Source organism: Oryx dammah, unplaced genomic scaffold (genome assembly GCF_014754425.2).
Source record: "Oryx dammah isolate SB20612 unplaced genomic scaffold, SCBI_Odam_1.1 HiC_scaffold_18, whole genome shotgun sequence".
Taxonomy (NCBI): Eukaryota; Metazoa; Chordata; class Mammalia; order Artiodactyla; family Bovidae; genus Oryx; species Oryx dammah.
Window position 1 is genome coordinate 47,517,637 of NW_024070202.1, and position 17,079 is coordinate 47,534,715.

A 17,079-nucleotide genomic window follows, 5' to 3' on the forward strand; every position below is an offset into this window, starting at 1 on the left:
AGCCATTCCACTGATCTGGGCTCAAATGTTCAGCATTTGGTCCCAATCCTGGTACCCTCCTGGCACCACAGTCTGCAGCTACCCAGGACCTTGTGTCAGTACTAGGATAGGCCACAGGTTCACACGTTCTTAACGACTGGTTGCTTCTCCCCAGAAACTACCCAATATCATCAACCATCCCCTCCAGGAAGATCCTATTCTCCAACCCAAACTGCTCACAAGGGCTGTTCCTACAGAACATGACGATGCCATCTCTATGGCAGAACCTGACTCCTCCTGGACACTCTGCAAGGTCACCTAGCTGTGAGGTTCTGAGGTCTCCAGCCCAGAGGTCTGTCACTCTTGGCCTTGGGACTCAGTCATGTAGGACTTCCTAAGGGTGACCTCCAGTCATGCCAGAGGCCAGGCCACCCTGCTTTGGGACACAGCTGCTGAGACTCTGGGGGTAAGGAGGATTAATGATGGAGGCATGTGAGGGGTACGAGGAGGATTAATGATGATGATGACAATAACTCACATTTACGGAACACTTAACATATGTCAGGAATTCCCCTAAACATTTCTGTGAATTCACTCATTTAATCCTCATAACAACACTATGAAGTGCTATGCTATTATTATTTGCATGTTAAAGGTGGGGAAACTGAGGCATATAGAGGTTGGGCAACTTGCCCAAGCTCACATAGCTAACTGGTGGCAGACTTCAGATTTGAGATCAGGCAGGCTGACCCCAAGAACCCTTGTTCATCACTCCCACACTGCATTGCCTCATTATTGCCCAGCAAGAGGGATGCCTGAGGCTCATCGCTGGGGTTTCCTCCTGGAGCAGCACTAAGAAGGAAAGCTCCCAGGAGTCACGGAGGTGTGACAGCCGAGCTGCTAGAGCAGGCACTCTCTGAGGTCACGTAGCAGCCACAGCTGCTCCCCTGCCATTAGCACACCTCTGAGCTTGATGCCCCTTTGTCCTCATCTGCTGTTGTTAGAACTGTGGACACTTTAGATTTGCTCTGCTGCTGCTGCTGCTGCTAAGTCACTTCAGTCGTGTCCGACTCTGTGTGACCCCATAGATGGCAGCCCACTAGGCTCCCCCGTCCCTGAGATTCTCCAGGCAAGAACACTGGAGTGGGTTGCCATTTCCTTCTCCAATGCATGAAAGTGAAAAGTGAAAGGGAAGTTGCTCAGTCGTGTCCCAGTCTTGTCCAAAACAACCTCAAACCTAAAACCAAACTTATCTTCTTTTACGAAAACTCTGCAGCTAGATTGCCCACCATCAAAGAGGCTCCATCAGGGAATTCCCTAGTGGTCCAGTGGCTAAGACTCCATGTTCAATGCAGGGACATGGGTTTGATCCCTGAGCAGGAAATTAGACCCCACATGTTGCAACTAAGAGTTTGCATGCTGCAATTAAAGATTACACATAGCACAATTAAAGATCCCACGCACCACGACTAAGGCCTGGCACAGGCAAATAAACACTTTTCTTAAAGGGGGGGGAGAGTGCTCCACCACTCTCAGCCATGACTCTTGGAATTCTCTCCCCTCCCTGCCCTGGTCTCCTGATGAATGAAATAGGGGAAGTTTTCCCAACCTACACCTAGTTGTTGTGATGATTAAATAAAATACTCCACAAAACAGCTGGGCAAGAGCCTGGCACATGAACATTTAATTCATGCTGGTGTTAGTCACTCAGCCATGTTGACTCTTTGCAATCCATGGACTATAGCCCACCAGGCTCCTCTGTCTCTCGAATTCTCCAGGCAAGAATACTGGAGTGTGTAGCCATTCCCTTCTCTAGAAGAGGACACTTAGCAGAGGATGGTTTTGATCCATCGACCTCTGGGTTATGGGCCCAGTATGCTCCTGCTGCACTACTACTCTGCTGACAAACTAACAAGCAAGGCATTTCCTTTGATCCAGAATCAAACCAGCAACTTAAGGATGTCCACATCTATCAGGTCTACAGTCCTCTGCTTACCTGCTGAGCTATCGAAGGATGCTGATAAAGACAACAACAAAAGCAACCTTTCCATGTATTGGCAGCAACCCAATTCCTCTGGTTTCAAGAGACAACATTTGAGACCCTTACTTGACTGTTCTAGTTCCTTCCTCTAGGATGACTGAACCAGTCCCAAGGAGAAGGGCTGTCAATAGGGAACACTATGGTGAAGGGTCTGGAAGCATGGGATTCAGAAGAGGGCTCCAGGCTTAGCTGGAAGCTAGGGGGTAAGTCAGGAAGCAGAGTCAATAGTTGTGATGGGGGAGCAGCTCTGATGGGTGCCCATTCACTGAACAGTTTTCAACATCTAATGACAACAAAAGGCAGCATTTGCTGGGTGCTCACTCAGCCCCAGACAGTGATCTAAGTAACCCATGGATTAGTTCATGGAATCCTCACAACAACCCTAGGAAGCAGATGCCATCAGTATCCCCACTTTACAGCTAGGGAAACTGAGGCACAGCAAGGTTAAGCCATGGGAAGGCTGGGCTTTAAAGCCAGTCTGGCTCCAGGGTCTAAGCTCTTGACCTCCGTGTTATGCTGCCTCTCACTGCCCATGTGCCAAGCAGAGAGGCAGGTTATCTCCACTTGTGTGGTGCCTAGGCTGACCCTGCTCGTGGATGGTGACAGGAGTACTGCGATGTCTCTTTCAACCCTCCTCACTATGTGCTCCCTCCACAGCATGGGTTCATTCACATCCGTGATCATCCTCTCCTCTCATAATCAATCCAGATTTATGCAAAGTCAAACATGATGCCCACCACCTCCTCCATGAAGTCCTCCTTGACTAAACACATCTCACAATGAATGTTTTCTCCTTGACTTTCCACAGTACCCTGATCTAGCTCTTTGTTTTCATATCTTGTATTATACTCCAGTTGTTTAACTAGGGTGAGACTTATTTACCTAATGATAGTCATGTGGAAACGAAATCGGGGAAAAGTCAAGTAATGTTCCCAAGGTCACACGGAAGTCCAGTGATGGAAACTGGATTGGAGCTAAGTGTTCTTCTCAACAGAGAATACTAAAGGCCTCCTTGCCTGGCCCCAGTTGCACTAATAACCAAAAGGTTATTAATTGAGACATAATTAAGACATTGATGAAATTTAGTCCTTGATGTGCAAAGGGCTCTGGGCTTTCTTGGAGCTCCACAGCTAAGCTGGTGGCAGGGATGTGCCTGTTGATGTGAGGGGTCAGAGACTGGCCTCTAAGTAACCTCAGCAGGGCCCTCCCACTACGCACCACCAAGGTTCCTGTTGGCCACAGATTAGATTCCAGTGATATGTCTCTGGCCCTGGTTCTTGGTGCCCCTCCCACATCTCCAAAACATTTGTGCAGAGCACACGTTTCCAATAGTGGGAGGCTGTGTAGAAATGCACCCCCAAACCCAAAGAGGCTATTGATATAAATAAATATCATTTCTTATTTCTGCAGATTTATCCTTCTCCTCTTATTTAGTCTTGGATATTGCCTTGGAAAATTAGAAGGGAGAAATGAGTGAAGAGGCAACTTAACAGCTATCCCAGGGAAGTGAGGCATCTTACTCTTAAAGAAGAGAAAATCAAACTGTATGCAGGGTATCTAAGAGACTTGCCTAGGAGCCTACCCCAAATAGTGACAGGCTTTAAAGCTTTCATGCTTTCCATCTCCAGTAGATGGAACCAGGATGTCTCCTGAATGTGTGTCTTCTTGTGAAAAGCGCACTCAGGAGCCCTTTTAGTGTAGTGTCATGGGGTTTATGTAGAAAAGACTCAGGCAAAACAGCCCATTCCCCTGACAGTGAGGGAAAGATGGTTTTCAGGATGCTGGTTGCCTCTTTGCTAGTTAATATCCATTTGCAAAATGTATACACGCAAAACAGATCTTTTCTTAACACATGGTTACTATGACTTCTGCATTTGCTTTTAGGTTGTCACCACCGGGATGGAACAATTAGATTTTGAAGAAGGACCACACATATTTGACTTGCAGATTTATGTGAAGGATGACGTGGCTGTCACTGACCTTCAGGTCCTGACGGTCCAGGTGACAGATGTGAATGAACCGCCTGAATTTCAGGGTAACTTGGCAAAAGGTGAGACACACTGGGGAGTATGATGCAGTCCAAACAGCGGCATCAGGCGGGACCCTGGGGGATGGAGGAAAACAGAAGAGTAAATAAACAAACAGCTGTTTCTCTGGAAAAGGCAGCTGCTTAATGAACAGGGAATAAATGAAATGTCCTCCTGCCCAGGACTCCCAATAATAACACCCAATAATTTACAAAGCCCTAGCCATCCATGGCTTGGGCCTCTCCTGATCCTGGGGAGGGAGCTGGAGCTCAGGGTCCGCAAGTGGATCATGCTGGAGGAATGTGGGCTGAGACCGTTTCAGGCTCAGCACTGGGTACCGGCCGCTGACTTCCATGGTACATCCTCCCCATGGATGCCAACACCTCCAGGGGACTGTGTATCTGGGATCTGCTATAGAGTAGACACAGTATAGGGGACTGGAGCATAAGATGACTTCCTGTGTCATCTCCCCTAAACTCTTAGCTTCAAAGACCATGTATACACTGACAGCTCCCAAGTCCATCATTATTTTTGTTTGTTTGTTTGGGGGGCTTGTTTTCTAGTCATCTTTATTAACCTATCAACATTATATTTTATACAAACTATTTTGAGGTCTTCTCATAGGGAATCTGCTTTAGTATAGCATGTTAATATTAAAATCAAGTAAGATGGCTAAACTTCAACCTAGCATTCTACTATCCTCTGGACAAAGCCAGCTAGAAATTCAGTCACATCACACACATGCAAGAGTTGTTTTCCAAGATAATTAGGAAGCTGCTACACCAGCTTCTCCCTTGAACTCTTGACTCAAATAGAAACTGTCTTACCCAGCATCTCCATTTGGATGTCTAATCGGTATCTGTGATGTTGTGATTTATAGTAAGAAATATATATTTGGTTTTCTTTCCCTCCTGACAGAGAAATCCTAAAACTCTTGGCATTTCCTAAGTGATGAGAGTGATAAAGGTGTCTTTTGTTACATTAATGAGGTAACTTTTAGACCCCACCTAAGGATGGGGGCTGCCCACCAGGGGAAACAACTATGTGATTAGAGGGCTGAACAGTGGAGAGGGGGTAGAGGCTGGAGACGGAGTTAAACTGAGCTCAGTCAGCAGCGGCCAATGATTTCACAGTGGCCTATGCAATGAACCCTCCATAAAAGCCCGAAAGGGGTTCAGAGCGCTTGGTGAATATGCGGAACCTGGGGGGATGGGTGCCTGGAGAGGGCGTGGAAACTCTCTGCCCCTTTCCTACACTGTGCTCTATGCATCTCTTTCATCTGTCTGATCTTGACTTACATCCTTTCATAATAAATCAACAATCTAGTAAGTAAATGTTTCCTTGAGTGCACTAGAGCACACCCCTCTAGCAAATTATTCCAACCTGAGGAGGGGACTGTGGGAACCTCCAGTCTAGACCTGGTTGGTCAGAAGCGGAGGGGCCCACCTAGGCCTGTGATTGGCATCTGAAGGGGCAGGGGCTGTCTTGTAGGATGGAGCCCCGCACCCGTAAAGTCTGATACTATCTCTGGGTAGACAGTGTCTGAATGAGCTGGATTGTGGGACACCCAGGCAGTTTTAAAGAAGTGCTTGGTGGTGTGGGAAGCCCCCTCCCCGCCCCACCCCACGCACACCCTGGAACTGGTGCTGGAGTCTAAACTGAGATGTACCCCCGACCACTTGACTCCCGCTCCGCCTCCCTCCCCACCACCATTTGTTATCTTTGTTTAGCAGCTAAGTCGCGTTCAACTCTTTGGGACCTCATGGACTGTAGCCCATCAGGCTGCCTCTGTCCATGGGATTGTCTAGGCAAGAATACTGGAGTGGGTAGCCATTTCTACCCCAGGGGATCTTCCAACTCAGGGATCGAACCTGAGTTTCCTGCTTGGCAGGCGGGTTCTTTACGATCTGAGCCACCTGGGAAGCCCCCCTTCCTACCATCTCTGCCCAAATCTGCTTTTCTCATCTTCCCTATTTCAGTTAATGGCAACTCTATCCTTCTAGTTTTGCAGGCCCAAACCTCACAGTTATCCTTGACTCCCCTCTGTCTTTCACACCCAACATCAAATCCATTAGGAAATCCCACCAGGTTCTAAGTCTATGCAAAACCCAGCCCCTCCCCAGCATCTCCACCATGGCTCACATGGGCCACGGCAGTGCCCACCTGACTGGCTTCCCTGCCCTACAGCCAGAGGGATCCTATTAAACACCGGGAGTCAGAGTCTCCTTAAGGCCCCAAAAGATCTGATGAGCCCCTACCAATCCCCATCCCCTCTCCCTCACATCTCTTCACCCACCTGTGTATACCCCAGGCACACTCTACACTGGCATTTTGCATCCACTGTTTCCTCTGCTCCTTCCCCTTCTTCTCTAAGTCTCCTCCTTTAAGAATCTTGACACGAATGTCAGTGAACCTTCCAGAAGCCCTCTATTTAACATAGCAATCCAACTCACCACATTCCTTTCCCCGATTTTTCCCCATAACACTGCTCACTAACATTCAGATATCTTATTCATTTTTTGTTATTGAATTGTGATTCTATTCTTTACCAGCTGAGACAACCCCACAACTCCTCTAATCCTGTTTGTAAGGTGGAGATAATTATTACAACATCTACTTTATAGGGCTGTTATGAAGATGAAAGGAGAAAATATATAAGCCCTCAGCACAGTGTCTCCAAAAGAGTGAGTTAATGTTAAAATTCTTAGTCACTTCTCAGAAAGAGGGCACTGGAGTGGAGCATGGCAGCCCCTCAGGCAGGGCTGGCGGTACCCAGCGACCCTGCCTGCCCTCCTGCTGCCTGCCAAGAACTCTGAAGTAGATGACATCCATTTCTGGTCCCTTTTGCTGAGCCCCCCGTAGCCCTCTCTCTCCCTTTTCCCATCTCCTCTATGTTCCATTATGAGGCCTCTTATTTCAGTGACTTTCTGCTGAGATGCTGACTGCACTTGAGGGGTAACCTTGGTTCAGTTTAAGAGGAGAGGACACACGAAAGTGGATCTGGAATGGGAGCAGCCTCACATGGGAAATTCCCACCTGGGCTACTTTCCACTTCTCTACCCTCATTACTTCCTTCCCTCTAGTCACCCCTCAGCCTGCGAGATACGCAAAGACTTGACACCAGCTTGGCCAACCCTAGCTCTTTATTAACCCCTATAAAGGGATCCACCCCTACAAGCTGGCCAGTAGGCCAGCCTTTACTATAGCTGTCTTCTTTCCCACAACACCAATACGCCTGGCTCCCTTTGACTGTGAATGGCTGTCCTGGTTTTGGAATTCCTCCTTTGCTTTACCTAATAAAATGTGTCTTATTCCTCTTTGGACCCTGGTACAGGTCTAGACCTCTACATAGTGGAAGGAACAAAGCCTGGATTCGTTTACCAGGTGGAGGCCTTCGATCCAGAAGACACAAGTCAAAACCTACCCCTCAATGTAAGTTTCCTTATTAAATGGAAAAGCAGCTTTTCTGTGTGGAGCCTGGAGTCTCAGTGGGGCAGGCTGGAAAGTGGCAATGGGAGGGAAGTGCTGTCCACCTCCAGGCACAGAGCCGGAGGCTGGAATAGGCGAGGGGTCTCTGGAGACAGACATCCCACATTGAATCCATGGTTCTGTGTGGTCTTGGACAAGTTCTTAACCTCTCTGAGCTTCAATTTCTCCGTCTGTAAAATGGAAGAAAAATAGAATAACAAGAACCACAGTAAGGAGATTATTAGTATTAGATAATGCACGGAAAGTCACCTAGCCTGGTGTATCGAAATTGCTCAGCATTTTTTAATTCCAAGGTAATTAAAAAACAGCTATATTATTCAAAAATAAACGTGAAATGTGTACCTCAAAGGCAGGCAATAACACTTCCTTTTCAAGAGATGAAGCCAAACGGCTTGGAGCCAGTTTTAAAAGAAAATTCTAAGAGAATCTCAGGAATTCCAAAGTAAAGGAGGACTTCCTCGAAGGAAAGCAGGAGACACAGTCCTGAGGCGTTGCTGCCTCACGGTCCAGTCTGAGAGCTGATCTCCACCTTTAATCAGTTTCCTCAAGGGGTCTTCCAATGGAGCTCTCCTAACTACTCACCCTCAGACCGAGAGGCTTCCTAGTTTATTCCTGAGCAAGGATGCCTCAGCTCCCAGTTTTGCCCACCAGCAGGGCCTGTGTACCCCCTGCAGCCAGGCAGCCCAGGCTGGAGAGGACAAAACAAAAGCTAATGCCTCCTGACTAACCTTGGAAAACCTGCCTTACAGAGAAGCAAACACTTGAAATATGATACCTGGGAACTGGCGATACAAGGAGGCTGTTCTGCATCCGCTGCCTGATTTACAGCTTCAGCAAGGCTACTTTCTCTAACAGGAAGAAGAGAGCTTTGGGAGTGAACTCCAGGTCCGATAGAATATGGTTCTACAGGGTTTGCAACAAAGCTGTTTTAAGGTTATCAGTTTGTTATCATTAGAAGACAATCCTTCTGTCAAAAAAACAACCAACCAACCCAATCATTCATCCAAGATTCTATTTGCATGAATAAGTGATTAATATTCATATTCTTAATGGGTTCCTACTATGTGTTAAGAGCAATACTAGGTGCTTTAATGCATACTTATTAATAACACACTTGTTTTATAAGTTACAAATGTGTTTGTCCGAAAGTAACAGAAAATTTAACCACAGGGTGAATATGGGATTAGTTTTCTTCCATAATAGAAGACCAGAGGCAGGCATGCAAGCAGTCCAGGGCTGGCACAGCTGCCACCCTTAGAAATCTAGCTTCTTCCTATTTTTCTGCAGTTCTATCCAGTGCATGCTGGCTTTGTTCTCTTTTTGTTCACCTCCTTATTACAATATGGCTGCTGCACTTCCAGGCTTTACCCCTAAGTCCCAGGCAGGAAGAAAAAGAAAAAAGAAAAAAAGAAAGCAGGAAGGGGTACAGGGTAAACAGAGCAGGCCAACTTAATTTGTCCCTTTTTATGGTGGAAAAACCAAGACCCTCCTAAAAACCCTACCCAGAGATCTTCTGCTTACTTCTCACTGGCCAGAACCATGTCCTATGCAACTGTTGCTTGGTAGTGACTGGGGGAAAAGGGATTTTTGGATAGAGATTACGTTAGCAACCCAAAGCATAGTATCTCATTTCTACATTTGGTTCATCTCAATATTTACCAAGAATCCACTATGTGCCAGGCTTCCTATTAGCTGCTCTGGAGACAAAGATGGATAAGATATATCTTTGTGCCTCAAGAAGTTTATAGGCTAGGTGAGAGACATTCATGCATACAAGAAATAATGATAACTCAATAAAATTTATAAAGTTTGTACAAGAGGCAGTGGGCATCAGAGTGGAAGGAATCTCAGCTGTGAAGAAAAATATTTATTTTTAAATCTCCATTTTTAAAATATATCTTCCCCAAATTAGGCAGAGGAACAAGGTCATGGCCCCCTCAAATGTATGTCCTAAGTCAGGTCATTACCCTTTTAGATGAAAGAAAGTAGCCCAGGTTGGGAGCAAATACAACAGGTGTGTGCATGCTAAGTCATTTTATTCATGTCTGACGCTCTGTGACCCTATGAACTGTAGACCTCCAGGCTCCTCTGTCATGGGATTCTTGAGGCAAGAATACTGGAGTAGGCTGCCATGGCCTCCTTCAGGGGATCTTCCCAACCCAGGGATCGAACCTGAGTCTCCTATGTTATAGGCAGGTTTTGTTTGTTTGTTTGTTTTTTACCACTGAGCCACTGTGGAAGCCCAATACAATGGTATTGCTCCATTAAAAGAAAATGTAATGCCATCCAAAGATTTCAGAGAGCAGTTGCAGGGGCTTGGAACCGGGTGGCTGCAACTGTGGCTTCTACAGTGAGTTTAGGATTGTTTGGGGATGGGGCACTGCAGCAGAAATTGTTAATGAAGTGTTTAACACCTGTGCTGGGACTAACAGCTGCACGGAAAGTCACAGCCAGCCCGCAGGAGCAGTGAGCACAATCTAGAAGGAAACTTTCTCAGACTAGCAAAAAGTAATAACAGTCTAGGAAGTAATATGCCGTGACCTTTATACACAGACATTTTATTCTGGCCGCTTGAGGGTACTAAATGACATATTTTGCTTCCTACAAGGAGAAAGGAGATGGGTTAATTTCCTATTGACCAAATCTGTGCTTCTCAACCTTGGCAGTAAATTGAAACCACCAGAGGAACTTTCAAAAGCACAGAGATCTGGGTCCCACCCCTGAGGAGTCTGATGTGACTGATCTTGGGTGTGGCCCCAGGCATCTGGTTTTCTAACCCTGATCCTCTAACCCTGAGTGAGCTCTTGCAAACCCAGGGTTAAGAACGGCTGCTTTTTTTTTTTAATTGAAATATAGTTGATGTACAATAGTATATGTTCAGTTCAGTTCAGTCACTCAGTCGTGTCCGACTCTTTGCGACCCCATGAATTGCAGCACGCCAAGCCTCCCTGTCCATCACCAACTCCCAGGTGTCCAATATAGTGAATCGCAATTTTTAAAGGTTATACTCCATTTAGAGGTATTATATAATATCAGCTATATTCCTCATGTTGTACAATACATCCTTGTAGCTTATTTGATATCTAATAGTTGTACCTCTTAAGTCCCTCCCCCTATATTGCCCTTGCCACTTTCCTCTTCCCATTGGTAACCACTAGTTTGTTCTCTATATCTGTGAGTCTGCTTCTTTTTTGTTATACTCACTAGTCTGTTGTATTTTTTCGATTCCACATATAAGTGTTGTCATCCAATATGACTCTTTCTCTGTCCGACCTATTTCACCGCTTTAAGATACTATTTCCCACACTTCCCAGGTCTCTCCCTTGGAGTTTTGGACTCTATGGGTCTGAGATGGGCCTGAGAATCTGCATATTTGCCAGATACCTTGCGTGACTGGTCTGGTCAAAAAGGCTGGCAACAATGAGTATTTCTCAGACAGTGTTTCCAGCCCTACATGCGGACATACTTAGGATACTTCAAAAAATGCAGATTCCCAGCCTCTGTTGGAATGCTGAGTTGGAACACAAACTTCCCAGGTGATTTTGATGCCCTCTGCCCTTTGAGAATCACTGGCCTGAATAAACAAGCACAGACTTAAAGAAAACACCAACACATGTGCAGGAAGCCACCTGAGCTTGGTGTGTACATTTCATCTTACCTGGTGGGTTCCAGGATCCAGGAGTCACCTTGCTGGTGGCAGCAACTAGAGGAGGAAAGATGAATAAAAAGCTAGTTCAAGAGCAGCTCCAGAACCCCCAACCCCAAGGGTGGAGATTTACAACAAATCTCCACCCTTAGCCAACTTAATAAAGTGAAACTGTCTGTCACAGACTGTGTAAACTGAGGCTAATAGAAAAACCACTGTATTTGCTCCCTTCCTTTTATTTATTTATATTTAATTAATTTTGATTGGAGTAGAGTTGCTTTACAGTGTTGTGTTAGTTTCTATTGTTAAGCAAAATGAATCAGCTATACATACACATATATCCTCTCTTTTCTGGATTTCCTTCCCATTTAGGTCACCACAGCACATTAAGAAGAGTTCCCTGGGCTATACAGTGGGTTCTCACTAGGTATCCATTTTATACATAGTATCAATAGTATATATGTGTCAATCCCAATCACTGAAGCGTTTTAGCATCCACGCACATCAATCCCAATCTCCCAGTTCCTCCCACACCACCTCTCCCCTTTGGCATCCAGACATTTACTCTCTACATCTGTATCTCTATTCCTGCTTTGCAAATCAGGCTTCCCAGGTGGCTCAGTGGTAAAGAATCCACCTGCCAATGCAGGAGATGCAAAAGATGTAGGTTTGATCCCTGGGTTGGGAAGATCCCCTGGAGGAGGAAATGGCAAACCACTCCAGCATTCTTGCCTGGATAATCCCACGGACAGAGGAGCCTGGCGGCTACAGTCCATAGGGTCACAAAGAGCTGGACAATACTGAGCACGTGTACACATACCATTTTTCTAAATTCCACATATACTCCTTAATATATGTATGTTTTTCTGACTTCACTCTGCGTAACACTCTATAATGAAATGAAATTGTTCAGTCGTGTCTCTTTGCGACCCCATGGACTGTAGCCTGCCAGGCTTCTCCATCCATGGGATTTTCCAGGCTAGAGTACTGGAGTGGGGTGCCATTTCCTTCTCCAGGGGATCTTCCTGATCCAGGGATTGAACCCGGGTCTCCCGCATTGTAGGCAGACACCTTACCCTCTGAGCCGCCAGGGAAGGCCCGTAACACTCTATAGGTGGATCCATATCTCTGCAAATAGCCCAATTTTGTTGCTTTTTCTGGCTAAGCACTACTCCACTGTACCCCATCTTCTTTATCCTTCGTGTTATTCTTTGTTGATGGATGTTTAGGTTGCTTCCAAGTCCTGGCTGTTGGAAACAGTGCTGGAGTGAACATGGAGGTGCATGTGTCTGCTTGAATTACAGTTTTCTCTGGGTATAGGCCTAGTAGAGGGATTGCTGGGTCACATGGTGGTTCTTGCTCCCTCTGTTTTAAAGAAAGTTTTAAAGCATATGGTTGCACATTGATTGGACCTGCACTGCCCAATAGAGCTGGACTGTGAGTCAGAAATGAGTGCTATGTGTTTAAATGTTCTAGTAGCCCTATGAAAAAGGTGAAATAATACAAGTGAAATTCATTTTAGCCTAGTTGACCTCAATATATCCAAACTGTTATCCTTTCAACATATAACCAACATAAAAATGATTCATGAGATATTTCACACCCTTCTTTCATAGTATGCCTTCAGACTCATGTATTTTACCCTTACAGCTCATTTTCTTTAGACCAGCCACAGTGCAAATGCTGTGTGATCACAGGTGCCTGTGGTTGGTGGCTTCTGTGCTGGATGGTGTGGCTGAGACCTAGTACTTGCTCCCCTGCCCATGCACCTTCTGTGTTGTGATGGGTGCACGTGGAGCAGGCTCAGAGCAAGCATCAGGACACAAAGACATGCAGAATGGTCCCTAGGTGGATAATTATATTCATTGGCATTTCTTCCTGCCCTTTCTCCACCTCCTGAAGGAGGCTCTATGGGCCCCACTCCCTCCCACTCAACTCCCACACTCCCCGCCCCCTGCTGCTTGGAAATGGCCACCGTGACTGCAGCAAAACCTCCTCAGAGACTCAAAGAACGTTAATCAGTTTCACAGCTGGAGGCAAAGTGATCTAGTGCAGCAATTCCTCCATTAAGGGGCTTTCTCTTGGCCTTTCCATTAGGGAAGGACTTCTGCATAAAGTGAAATGTGCTTTATCTTCACCAGGGCAGACAAAGGATGAAATCAAAAGAGCCATAACCTTGCTACCAGCTGGGCTACCGGGAGAGGCAACAGGGGGAGGCAGTTCTCTCTCCGCGTCCATCTTGTTCATGGTTCTGAAAAGTGGTAGCAACTTCTCAGATGCCTGCCTGGCCCATTGGATGGGACTTTTAAGCTGCCTTGAGCAGCATTCTATTTCCTGATGAGGGAAGGAACTGAGGTCCTTGCCAGGGCCAGGTAATGCCAGTGAGAACGAAGGGATCCTGCTCATCCCCTTCTACCCCTTTCTGGCAAATTGTCCTTGGTGTCCTGCCCCTTTCTTTCCTGAGTGATAGCACCCTTCCTGTTCCCCCAGGGACGTCCACCCCCACAACAGGTGCACACACACATACATCCCATTCACTGCCCCCCAGGCATCTGCCTAACTCAGAAGTCACCACCGGAAGTCTTTGCAAAATGCTTTACACCGAAGGTTCTTGTGAGACTGCTTAAGAAAGGAAAAAGCAGTGTTATTGGATAATTCCTACTCCAAATACACCACCACTGATGACTATTCAGACATCAGGAGAGATACTTCCTTGAAGAGAAGGGGATTGTTGTCCTTAAGATTAGTGAAGACTGAATCAAAGAACAAGACCCAAGGCTGATGGTTAGGGAAAAAGACTGACAGAAGAAAGGAAAGTTTGAAGCTTCCTCAGTAAAGGATGGTATATCTATAGCATTTTGCATTTATACATGTGGCTCACCTTAAAAACAAATAGTTGTCTATAACCCACCTAGCTCACCCTCATGATTATACATACACAAGCCGAGTCCAGCTGAGTTAAAGGCTTGACCTGGGCTTTTTTTTTTTTTTTTTAAATGATAGTTGTTCTTTTCTCCTAGGTACCCTTCCTTCCCACTTGCATCCCCCACCTCCCACCTCTGAGCTGGTTTGGGGAGGAAGGGTGAAAAGAGAGGAATGGGGCTTTTATAAAATGTTCAGCTTACACTGAAAAATAATTGGACTGTGATGCCGTATTTACAACTTGCCCCAGCCCAGTAGGAAGAGGCTGCTCTCTCTGGACCTTCTGGGTGGGCTTGGAGGCATGCTCTCAGTGGCTGGTGAAGTTACTGGCACTCTTCAGACTTGGAAGGAATCAGAGTCCTGCTTTCCCTCTGGAAACTTGGCCCCTGGAAACTGCCTGCTGTGTTCCTATGAGTTGGAAGGCTGAATGCTTGTTGCTTGATTCCACTGCAGGCCTGGAAGCAACCGAGGGCTGCAAACCAGCACAGGTTGAATCATTATTCACCCATGACGTCAACTGCAGCGGCGGGGGGTGGGGTGGGGGGGGAAGCCAGCCCGGAGGTGGCGCATCCTCCCAGGGGAGCCTGACATTTCAGGAAACTGGGCCAGCTCTCTCACATCCTCCCTCCTCCTCGAACTGGTGGCACAATAAAGGATGAATGGGGCAGGAAACTCGCTCAACGTCCTCCACCCCGAAGCTCTATGTCCATGAGCAAAATGCTGCTGCCAAGGGGCTGCAAATAGAGAAATCTGGGGTGGTGGTAAAGGAATATTCCCTGCAGGGAGGCTAGAGAGCTTGTCTGACAAGCGTTTGTTCACCGAATTGATCTGATTACTCAGGACTTTTCTTAGCCAGTGCTGGAGCAGAGAGGGGCTGCCGCTGCTTTTCATTCTATTTAATTTCTGTTTTCCAAGAATGAATATCAAGGGAGCAGCTTTGATTAAACAAGCCTTTAAAAAGGGGAGAGAATGCCAGGTTTTACAGAAAGCTTTGCTGAGTCGCTGGCAAATGGCCACATGACACAATATTTTTAGTCTATGGATATCATCTCCCTTCTAAGTACAAAACTGCTCTTCCCATTAACACAAGCTCATAAGTTCAGGGATAAAGGAAATTAGCCTGGCTCTTAAAGAAAAAAAATCAGGATTCCAGGAAATCAGCCTCTTAATAAAAATGTAAAAGAAAGTCCCCATATTCTAATTCTCCAGCTCTCCACCTTTTCTGTCTGTTGCTGTTGATTTTTTTCTTCCTTGCTGAGACAGGAGACATAACTGGAGATTTCATACCCCAGTCTAGCGTTACCAAATCGAAACAGAATTTTTTTTTTTTTATAAAGGCTGGCAAGATTTTTGTTATTGTTGTCCTTTTGTTTTGTTAAGATTCTTTAAGGTGGGAATGCTGGTCTCAGATGGGAAAAGGCTAGAATAAAGTCCCAATATTTAACCAATATTGATTGAGCATCTACTAGGTATTAGGCACAGGGATAGAGCAGTGACTAAAATGAAGCCCTTTCCCTCATGGATCTCACATTCTAACTGGACAGTAGTAGGTAGCATACATGGAGGGCTTATCATGGCTGGGCACAGGTCTAGAACTTGGCGTGATCACTGCATGGGGCATTAGTATTCCTCTTTGTTGCACAAGTTCTCACAGCTGGAAAGTGGTAGAACCAGGATTCAGATTCAGTAGTCGGGCTCCAATCTGGATCCAGAGCCACTTCATGACTCAAAGGCTCCAACCTGTGACTCACGTTCCAGACGGATTTAAGAGTCTTTTCTCTGTGTCCCATCATATCCTACATTTATCTCTCCTAGAGTGCCTGGTCCAAATCTTTGTTTGTTCCTTTGGTTGACCGTCATCTTCAGCAGAGCAGGGCTGTCTGTCATCTCTGCATCCCAAGACTTTGACTGTCTGGAAAACAACCAGATCTGGGGATCTATCTCCTAGAGCATTTTAAAACACATGCGAAAAGGCCAACCGATTCAGGTGCATGTACTAAATGCCTTGCCAGGCTCTGAACCCTACATTCCAGCACCTTCAGCTTGGACCTCTGATATATGGATATGTGAGGATTCTCTGCAGGAAAAGCTCTGCTCACAGAGCCAGAACTGCTCCGCATGCTGCCAGCTGCAAGCCCCGCCAGTCAGTCGGTGAGGGACTTGGGATAAGTATCACATCTCTGAGTGCTGCCAAGGTGTTCATACAATTTGGAGAGGGAGTGTGGTGGGAACTGAGAGAAGGGCAGTCCTTGGCGTTGCCCAAATATTTCCTCTTAACAATGGGTTGGAAGCACTTAAGTAACCAGCAAGGAAGACTTCGTAAAGCAAGCCATTACAGTAGAATGTTATATCATCATTAACCAACCAGGCTGTAAAATAAGACAAGAATATGGGCAAATGCTCAAGCTCTAAATCAAAAGAACAAAATATTATGATTTTGATTAGAACATCATCTCAATTTTTTTGGAGAGTGTATGTTTACATAGAAAAGAACAGAAGGCTATTCAGGAAAATGATGAGATTTTATAGGTGATTAATATTTTCTTTTAAACTTTTCTGTCTTTCCCAATTTTTGTGTTAAAAATACGTTCATTACAGCTAGAAAATGTTATTAAATAATAAACAGAAAGTAAGCACTTCAAAATGGTTTTAAAATCTTATATTGGCCCCAAAGGAGAGCTTTCATCTCTTTTCTGTGCATTCTCTCTTCTCTACGGGGAGCTCAGCTGCGATCACAACACAGCAAATCACTGGGTTGGAAAGCTTGGCAGTGTTTCCTTTGATTCTAGACTTCAGGGGCTGTGACTCTGGTCACAAAACCTTCACTTCTGATCTGATCAGGGATCATCCCTCATCCTAGTTGCAAATTATGACAGCTTCTACCCTTAAAGCCCTTTGGAATAAATGGCTATAAATATGCAAGCCTCACATGTTGCTGCAGCCCTCTTCATTATACTGTGTGCATTTGATTTAAT

The 17,079-nt window shown here is 45.8% G+C and overlaps 1 protein-coding gene across 2 annotated transcripts in view; it reads left to right on the forward strand.

Moving 5' to 3' along the window:
* The window catches only part of CDHR3 (cadherin related family member 3), a 73,670-nt gene that overhangs the window by 21,356 nt on the left and 35,235 nt on the right, over positions 1-17,079 (forward strand). For both annotated transcript variants that reach the window (XM_040260813.1, XM_040260814.1), the window contains exons 3-4: positions 3,905-4,070; positions 7,382-7,479. In XM_040260813.1, coding sequence (XP_040116747.1) covers positions 3,905-4,070; positions 7,382-7,479 — 264 coding nt within the window. The remainder of the gene's footprint in view (positions 1-3,904; positions 4,071-7,381; positions 7,480-17,079) is intronic.